Source organism: Telmatherina bonti, assembly GCF_933228915.1.
Source record: "Telmatherina bonti genome assembly, chromosome: 19".
In the NCBI taxonomy this organism is placed as follows: Eukaryota; Metazoa; Chordata; class Actinopteri; order Atheriniformes; family Telmatherinidae; genus Telmatherina; species Telmatherina bonti.
This window is the reverse complement of record NC_136617.1, coordinates 34,004,651-34,015,107: the sequence shown is the minus strand read 5'-3', so window position 1 is coordinate 34,015,107 and position 10,457 is coordinate 34,004,651. Positions and strand designations below refer to the sequence as shown.

The 10,457-nt window shown below is 42.2% G+C and overlaps 1 protein-coding gene across 1 annotated transcript; it reads right to left on the bottom strand.

The window, feature by feature from the left end:
- Positions 1–1,085: 1,085 nt before the first annotated feature.
- Positions 1,086–10,195, bottom strand: ppp1r11 (protein phosphatase 1, regulatory (inhibitor) subunit 11). Its single transcript, XM_079259067.1, has 3 exons — positions 9,916–10,195; positions 5,877–5,985; positions 1,086–4,161 (listed from the first exon to the last, which is right to left on the bottom strand). Exons 1-3 carry the CDS (start codon positions 9,991–9,993, stop codon positions 3,977–3,979), a joined length of 372 nt encoding a protein of 123 aa, XP_079115193.1. The 5' UTR covers positions 9,994–10,195; the 3' UTR covers positions 1,086–3,976.
- Positions 10,196–10,457: the final 262 nt, after the last annotated feature.

The window sequence follows — 10,457 nt, the reverse complement described above, 5'->3', positions numbered from 1 at the left end:
GGCGGTACCTGCTAGTATTTTACAGGAATATTACAATACCAAAGACCCCTTTTTAAATTATATCAGAATATACTAAAAAATAACAGAAGTCATTTTTAAAAGAAAAAGTTTAGCATTTGTGAATCGACTTCCAATAAAAATCTAGTAATAAATCCATATTTTTATTGACACGTCACCATAATACTAGCTGGTGTATTTTTTTATTATTTGCACAGTTTATATAAGGTTTAATAATTGTTATATAATTGCAAACATTTTTGTCATTTAAGGTCCTGATGCTAATGTTTCACACTGATTTACTTCCAGCTACTGTTATTACTGATGTTTGTGACGTTTCCATACGTATATACTAGGGGTGGGAAAATCGGGATATTTTTGCTTCACAATTTTAAAATAGATTTTTTGTTTTCAAATAAAATAATTAAAAAATTTTGTAATTTTTATTTCTTGGGCATTATAGCATCAGAATGATGATCTGGCTACTGTGATGTTTTTCCCAATCGAAATCAAGAAAAATGACGAGCAAGGAAAATTTTTCTATAAAGGAATTGTGAAAATCGCAATTTAAATCTAATCAGCACCCAAAGAAATCGGAATCAAATTGAATCGGGACAAAATCATATCACAGCCCTGGTATATACTGATGGTGTACATGTATGATTAAATGAAGGAATCTCCCTCATCAGCCGTCATGACAAGTCCTTGTTGGAACTGGCTTAGATTATCTGGTAACATTTTGTTTTGGAACTTTTATTTTATTGAATAAATCTTTAGTATTTATTGTGACAAAGCTCTGGAGGAGCATTTTCAGCTGCCATGAATGAATTTGCATCTTCAAGGTTGATTAAAAAAATCAAAACAGTATCAAAATCTTTATTTCCAGATAATGATGCAAATTCCTCAAGGAACCATAAATCATGTGAACTGCTTCCTCCTGATGTTCTTGTCTCGTAAAAAGGAAAAGGGATTGTTTTCAAATGAACCCACTAAGACCAGTTCAAATCATTTTTCTATATACTGGTTTTATTTGGTACGTTACAGTGGAGATCCCAAAGATGAAGACACCGTGGTCTGTTTGCGGTTGCAGTTCAAAACTTTAATTCCTATTAAATCTGCTTCATTTTGCCAGTAATATATACAGAAAGGTGCATCATCACCACCAGCAGGAGCATGATATACAACTGGAACACTGTGAGGAGATGGGACGAAAGGCAGGGACCCACAGCGTGGAGGCCTTGATGATGATGATGATGGTGGAAGAGTCTGGATCAGAGTTCTGCACCACGCCCCATCATCTGATCCCCTTCCAGGAAAACCCTCTGCAGTCACAGCATTTTCTTGTATTTTCCTCACAACAAACAGCGGCTGTCTGGACATCACCGGCCTCCATCACCAGTCAGAAATCCTCCTGAGATCATTGTGGTAACGAGTCTTCATCAGACCCAGTCCAGTCCAGAGACTCCAGGATCTCCATGCTAGTCTGAAGCTACAGGATGGGCCCCACCTCTCTGGTGTGGTCCTGAATCTTCATGCGGTGCAGCGTTAAGATTCAGGACTCCATATGTGAGGATCTGCATTATCAAGCTGACATCACGCTGAGTGAACGTGCAGCCAGTTTATCAGCAGCTCAGACTGAACCTCGAGCAGATTTCTTTATTTTCAACGGTTAACATGTACAGGTAGCTACTGCAAGTAGAATTAACTGGCTTATTTACACAAACTAAAAACAGGCAGCAGCTCAGACTGGAACCAGTCTGAGCCGCTGCTGGAAATGGGCCTGCACCGGACTCAGTGGTCCGTGTAGCTGCAGGCTGATAAGACCGGGGCTGTGATCCTGGTTAACATGAGGTCAAAGCTGCGTGAAGCCTTCAGTCACATCAGAGGTTAACAGTTCTACCAGGAACACAGTTCATCTTTAGATTCTACAGAACGTCTGTCCTTATGTCTAGCCAGGGTCATGATGAAAGGAGAGGTTCTGATCCAGTGTCTCAGACCCTGTCTAGCTCCTGGTAAAACATCTAACTAAACCGAGCCGATAACTCAGTCCCACCCTGATAACGAAACAGGTTAAATGTAGGGAAAACATCACGGGAAAACCCACCTGTAGATCAGAACCTGATCCAAAGTCCAGTCCATCCTGAACCCCCATCAGACTGTGGTCCACCACACATCCAACATCAGCAAGAACTAAGAGCAGTAAATAAATAAATACAAAAAAACTCATCCACAGTGTGTTGAGTATGTATGGGCCCCCCCCCCATGCAGCTTTTAAAACATCATGTCCTGATGGGTCAAGTCCCATCGCACCTACTGGGACAAGTCCCCTTACGCCTACTGGGACAAGTCCCATCGCACCTACTGGGACAAGTCCCCTTACGCCTACTGGGACAAGTCCCATCGCACCTACTGGGACAAGTCCCTTTACGCCTGCTGGGACAAGTCCCTTCACACCTACTGGGACAAGTCCCTTCACACCTACTGGGACAAGTCCCATCGCACCTACTGGGACAAGTCCCTTCACACCTACTGGGACAAGTCCCCTTACGCCTACTGGGAAAAGTCCCCTTACGCCTACTGGGACAAGTCCCATCGCACCTACTGGGACAAGTCCCTTTACGCCTGCTGGGACAAGTCCCTTCACACCTACTGGGACAAGTCCCTTCACACCTACTGGGACAAGTCCCATCGCACCTACTGGGACAAGTCCCTTCACACCTACTGGGACAAGTCCCCTTACGCCTACTGGGAAAAGTCCCCTTACGCCTACTGGGACAAGTCCCATCGCACCTACTGGGACAAGTCCCTTTACGCCTGCTGGGACAAGTCCCTTCACACCTACTGGGACAAGTCCCTTCACACCTACTGGGACAAGTCCCTTCACACCTACTGGGACAAGTCCCTTTACGCCTGCTGGGACAAATCCCATCACACCAACTGAGACAAGTCCCGTCACGCCTACTGGGACAAGTCCCGTCACGCCTGTTGGGACGAGTCCCGTCACGCCTGGTAGGACGAGTCCCTTCACGCCTGCTGGGACAAGTCCCTTTACACCTGCTGGGACAAGTCCCTTTACACCTGCTGGGACAAGTCCCTTTACACTTGCTGGGACAAGTCCCTCCACACCTGCTGGGACAAGTCCCATTGCACCAACTGGGACAAGTCCCTTTACGCCTACTGGGACAAGTCCCATCGCACCTACTGGGACAAGTCCCATCGCACCAACTGGGACAAGTCCCATCGCACCAACTGGGACAAGTTCCTTTACGCCTGCTGAGACAAGTTCCGTCACCTCTGCTGGGACAAGTCTCTTTGCTGGTCTGGGTCTTTCAGCTCGTTCAGTACTATCACACAATCTAAAGGTCACTATTTGATTGACGACTGCTGTTTTCTGCACATTTAGCAGCAGTAACGTCCACCATCAATCATGTGACTCCTGAACCAAATCATGACGTGTCAGCGACATGAATATGGAGACACAGTGCTGCTGAAGAACAGAAGATCCATCAATGACACGTCTTTAGACCAGCAGAACCAAACTGCTTCTGAAAAATAAGACAGTAAATTTGTCCAGTTTAAACTATTTAAAACAGGAGATGTCTCCATGGAATGACAGATTGTCAGTGGCAGTCAGTAGAGAACAGACTAGAACCCAGCCTCCACCTGGAGACCAGACCAGCCTCCACCCGGAGACCAGCCTCCACCCAGACACAGAGGTCTTCTCTGATGTGTTTTAGAAAATATTGAAACTCTGTGTGATTTGATATGAATTAGCTGGACCATACAGAACCACGATGACATGTTAAACTTTGTCATGTTGATCTCCACATCTGTCCTTCAGCAGCTGGAACTTCCTGACATATGAACCTCTGATGGGACTAAACTAAAACAATGAGTGCAGGTTTTTAATGAGATCCCCTTCCCACACACACATACACACACACCCCTTCACAACCCCCACTTCATCCAGCACTGCTTGTTAGTGGGAGTGCGACCCTCCAGAGTTTGGAGGAGCAGTGGTCCCCCCCTCCCCCCTCTGTCCATGGCCTCTCCTGCCGTGGCCCAGGATGCAGTGAGCACTTCCACAGCCTTCCTCATCCTCATCTCCTTCACTTTCAGAGGAAGACTCTCCAAACTGTCGGGGCTTCTCATAAATACAGCAGCCTGGAACACAACAGAGACAGAACCACATCATCCACCAAAAGAACCACATCATCCACATACGGAACCACATCATCCACCAAATGAACCACATCATCCACCAAATGAACCACATCATCCACATACGGAACCACATCATCCACCAAAAGAACCACATCATCCACTAAAAGAACCACATCATCCACATACGGAACCACATCATCCACCAAAAGAACCACATCATCCACTAAAAGAACCACATCATCCACATACGGAAACACACCATCCACATACAGAACCACATTATCAAATCATTTAGAATCGAATCATTAGAAATTCTAATGACATTTGACAAAGTTAAATTAAAAAACAGAACAGGTGTAGTTTGCAGCCATTTTTGAGCATTTTAACCCTAAAGACTGGGCTAGATCTCTGGAACCCCCAGCTGATATTATTTACATAATCAAGTGTGTAACTCTGTGGGGTAAATTGTGATAATAATTACCCTTTAGTTTATCAAGGTATATAGTTTATATATAGTTTATAATTACCCTTTACGGAAGCTTTGCAGGCATTTATCTGTCGTCTCCACAAAGAGTGATCTATGATAACGCCACCATAAATACTCCATGTTCCTGAATATTCCTGGTCATTTACATCCAGTAATGCCCTCACTAGCTAGGGAGGGTCATGGTGACAACATACTTGTTTACAAATCACCTGGAAAATAATTGTGTTCCTCCTCAGAGTGATGGAAAGGAACAGAGAGTTTTAAGCTAACCAAACACCTGTTTATTGGTGTACAGATAAAGACTCTAGAGACAAATGCTTACAAGTTGTTTTACTATGGACTTGAAAATACATAATAAGTTTTAATCTGTTTTAATTATGTCTTACAAAACTTTTGCTCACCTGTTCAAACAAATGATACAATCAACAACCGAGCCCTATCTACTACCAGATCTAGATGTACTGTAGAAAAGTTGTAAAATTGAACAGAACATGGACAGTTGTATAGCTGATGCTTCATAGGACGTTGTCAGAATCGGTAACGTGCACAGCAACATGAGAACATATGGCATTAGGATTGGACCATGTGTTTATAACCTTTATCTTCACAGGTGTGACTATAACAGTACAGATGCAGATAAGATCTACAAGTAAGGATTATTTCTGTAAGTCAGAAAATACAAATAAAAAATACAAGTAAAATGTACAAATACAAAACATTTGTCCCATAGCAACCAATCCTCCAGAACCGGTCAGATTTCTTTAAGCCCTAACCTGCAGCATACAGAGGAGGGTTGAAGTAAGAGAAGTCTGTTTATGGGTGAATAAAAACTTATGATCTGATCACTGAGGAGATTAACCTCTTTTCTGAGACAACTTGTGAGTTTCCATTAACCTAATTGTGTTACCTGGCCCAGGTCAGACAGCGGTATAAGTACTTTTCCACTGGACATAATGTTTGGCTGAGGACACAAAGAATCTTAGCCCTCTTCTCATCGTGACTGGTTATGGATTAGAGAATCTGACGGGCTCTAGAGTGGATGTGTAAAATGGGAACAAATGTTTTGGACTTATAAAAACACCGACTTGCAGAATGAGTCTGTACTACTGGATGTGATTTATTAAAGTTACACAAACGGAGACATAAGTTACAGAACTTCTGTACCCTCCCAGCTCCATGGAAAGACACCAGGAGAACTTGGAGACTATCAAACTGGGTGTGAACTCACATTTGGAGGACCTTCTTCCCAAATGCTCGTTGTCCACAGTGTCACTAGACCATTCCACCTTCTTCTCCGTCTTCCTCTTTCTCAGCTTGATTGTTAGGCTTCGTCCCTCCTGCAACACATCAGACAGGAAGCCATGGTTCAGACAGAGCAGCTAAAGTCTTAATCTGTCATCATGATGTTCTTTTAATTCTGTTCATTTTTTCCAACACGATTTAAGACAAACACACACAAAACAAAAGAAACAAAAAAAAAAAGAGTCCGAAGAGGAGTGGGTAAAAGTAAGGAATCCCATTTTTCCCCCTTTTTTAACAATGACATTATAAACTGTTATATCTCTGATAGGACCAAATGCACACAATCTATGACTCTTCACCTCCTGGATGATCAAATTATTTACCCAGCTGCCACTCAACAGTTGTTGTTAAACCAGTCAACCATAACAACAACTAGTCCTCCAGCAGAGGCCTGTTTGACGAAGCTGGATCTTCTCTTACCCAGATAACTTCAGCGTTAACCCTTGGTTTTCTGTCCTACAAAGCAGGTTCACTTCTTATCACCATGAAGTGATGAATGGCTAACCTGCCCCGGAGAAGGTTTTGTTCTGGATAAGAGATCAAAAAGTGTAAAAACACTGCGTCCTGTCCAATCAGTTCTCTTGGAAAATGGCTGACTGTTCTGTTGAGAGGAGTACTTAAGAGAGAAACAGTTTTTAAGGACACATGCAATGCATTTGATGAAGTAATGAAGCTTTGTCACTGACACCTTTTGAAGTACTTGTTCTTGACTTATTACAAAGTGCATTTAGCTTCCCTGGGATTGTGTTTGAACCAATAATCCCAATAACAACAATTACACAGCCTAAAATTAACCATAAAATGAAATTACCGAATTAATAACCAGCTTTGTCGTACTTATCCAGACCCTGAATGTCCGAGTAAGTCAACCCAGGTAACAGGAATATCATTGAAATGTACAAAATATGCAGCTGAAAACGTTTCCATCCAATTGGCTGAACGTTTCTGGAGTCTGATGTGATCAGTTGATCCTGAACCAATAGGAAAACCCTAGCTAGAGCCTGAAAGGCCTGCCGGATGATGCTGTGGATGAGGTGACAGTTATACGGGACCATCAGGTGTGTCTACATGTTATCTGGAGGATCGGCAGGCTGGAGATGTGTGGGAGCAGAAAACTACTGGACTACATGGACAATTCTTAGCATACAAAGGCAAAGCATACTTAGCAAACAAACAGAGTTTGTTTGGTTGTCTGTTAGCAACATTACTCTAAAAAGGTATGGATGGATTTTGATGACATTTTCAGGATATGTTGGGGGTCTCACAAAGAACAAAGGATTACATTTTGGTGGAGATCCGGAAGAGATCCTGGATTCTGGATCACTCTGAAGTTATGTTGGGTGTTAATATCAGTATGCTAGGTGGAGGTGTACGCTCTCCGAGTGCTTTTCTAGTTCTTTTATTTGATAGATCTACAGAAAAATTGTAATTCCTGCTCAAAACTGAAATATTTTTTATACTTTTGTTGTTGTCCTAATTTGTGAGGAAAAAAATGTAGACTGAAACCACAAACATGTTAAAAATAAAACAAAAAAGCCATTACAAATAAGTATTCTATGACTGAGCAGAGTATCCAGGGATTAGTCAGAACCCACGATTTCCATGCTGAGGAAAACAAAGAAAATGGCAGACTTTGATGGTGAAGCTGGGATCGGCTGTAAAACATTGAATATGGTGGAATTGGTTCCTATTTGGCGTGATGTGTGATCTCCACTATCTGTGTTTCCTGAAGTGATGGAGATCAAGCCTCCTCCAGAAGCCCAGCGGAGGACAAGAAGCCAACAGAAACACTTAGAAAAAAGAAATCCTCCCAACCTCCCCAAGAGATATTTCTAGATGAAATCCTGAACGTCCACCATATGATTAGACATAATAAAAACGTTAGGTCAAATAATAACACAGAATTTGGGGGTAGGGATGGATGTGTTTGAACACGTGTGTGTGTCCGAAGGAGGGGGTTTAATGAAGCAATGTGGGGAAAGGAGTTCCACAGTTCCACAGGACTCTTGGATGGGATGAAGGCCTCGCCTCTTCCTTACTGATAGGCCTAAAGCATCTGCTTCATTTCCACACTGCAGCTTCCACCTCTGAAAACAGTTATTTTTGGCTCATCTGGTGTTTTCAATCACTTGAAAGAAGTGTTTGTGCATGCACGCGTGCATGGCTTCTGCACAAACCACACCGGATGGTCACATGCTTGTGACATTATTAAAAGGCAGCAACCAATGAGATTTCACGATTTAATCAGCAACCTTCGTGTTCAGATAAAGCTGATCAATCTGTGTGCTCTGGTTGTAGTCAACGTGCTCTTTGTGTTTCTGTGGAGCACGACATGATGAGATTATCTGCTTTCCAGCAGAAAGATGAGATTATCTGCTTTCCAGCAGGAAGATTTCATCAGAAAGACCAGCTCAGGTCCTGATGCACACCTGAACCCAGAGGAAGAAGTGTGAAAAAACAGCTACAAATCACATGTTAACACGTCCAGTTTCACCACTGACCTTCAGATAATAACCTTCCACTGAAATGAATTTAAGGTAGATGAAACAACAGCTTAACGCAGATGAAACAACATCTTCAGGCAGATGAAACAACATCTTCAGGCAGATGAAACTACATCTTCAGGCAGATGAAACTACATCTTCAGGCAGATGACACTACATCTTAAGGCAGATGACACTACATCTTAAGGCAGATGAAACTACATCTTCAGGCAGATGAAACTACATCTTAAGGCAGATGACACTACATCTTAAGGCAGATGACACTACATCTTAAGGCAGATGACACTACATCTTCAGGCAGATGACACTACATCTTCAGGCAGATGACACTACATCTTCAGGCAGATGACACTACATCTTCAGGCAGATGAAACTACATCTTCAGGCAGATGAAACAACATCTTCAGGCAGATGACACTACATCTTCAGGCAGATGAAACTACATCTTCAGGCAAATGAAACTACATCTTCAGGCAGATGAAACTACATCTTCAGGCAGATGAAACTACATCTTCAGGCAGATGAAACTACATCTTCAGGCAGATGAATGAAACTACATCTTCAGGCAGATGAATGAAACTACATCTTCAGGCAGATGAAACTACATCTTCAGGCAGATGAAACTACATCTTCAGGCAGATGAAACTACATCTTCAGGCAGATGAAACTACATCTTCAGGCAGATGAAACTACATCTTCAGGCAGATGACACTACATCTTCAGGCAGATGAAACTACATCTTCAGGCAGATGAAACTACATCTTCAGGCAGATGAAACTACATCTTCAGGCAGATGAAACTACATCTTCAGGCAGATGAAACAACATCTTCAGGCAGATGAAACTACATCTTCAGGCAGATGAAACTACATCTTCAGGCAGATGACACTACATCTTCAGGCAGATGAAACTACATCTTCAGGCAGATGACACTACATTTTCAGGCAGATGAAACAACATCTTAAGGCAGATGACACTACATTTTCAGGCAGATGACACTACATCTTCAGGCAGATGAAACTACATCTTCAGGCAGATGAAACTACATCTTCAGGCAGATGACACTACATTTTCAGGCAGATGAAACAACATCTTAAGGCAGATGACACTACATTTTCAGGCAGATGACACTACATCTTCAGGCAGATGAAACTACATCTTCAGGCAGATGAAACTACATCTTCAGGCAGATGACACTACATCTTCAGGCAGATGAAACTACATCTTATGGCAGATGAAACAAAAATTTTATGGCAGATTTAACTACATCTTAAGGCAGATTTAACTACATCTTAAGGTAGATAAAACTACAGGCCTCTTGAAGCTCCATGAGGCGTTCACACTGAAAACACGGGAGTCGTCCACGAACATCACGGCTTCATGACAAATCAAAAAGGTGTCATTCTTCTCCCTATGAGTTTATTTAACACAGTGTTTCCCTAACAGTGTCCTACGGTTTTACCTGCTGGGGCGGCGGCGGCGTGCTGGTCTGAACGGTCTCCGTGATCGTCTCGCTCGAAGTCCCGGGAACCTCCGCCATCCCTGCTAACGCTAACGTTAGCTGCTTGTTAGAGTCGGACGTTTAATGTGTTCAGTATCACGTTAGTGGCGCTGCAAGGACTTGTCCCGGTTATTAAAACCACAAACTGAATAAAAATAAGATACTGTTGACCTGATGAGGAAGGTGTTGCACTATTTGAGATGAAGACAACACGAGTAAAGTTAAAAACAAGTCGACTCAAACCGGATGTCCGCTAGACTCAAACCGGAAGTGTCACGTTCTAATCATAGCAACCATAGCAACACGATCAGCGAGTTTGAACAAAAATAGGAAAAATAAACGGACAAAACACTGGTTTTTATTATTTTTAATGTTGAAATAAATATATGTTTGGGTTGGTAATGTTTACTGTTTGTGAATAATAAGTTCCATTATTCATTTATTTTATTTTATTTATTTAATTTTATTTTATCTTTTTTTTTTTTTTTTTTTTTTTTTTAAAT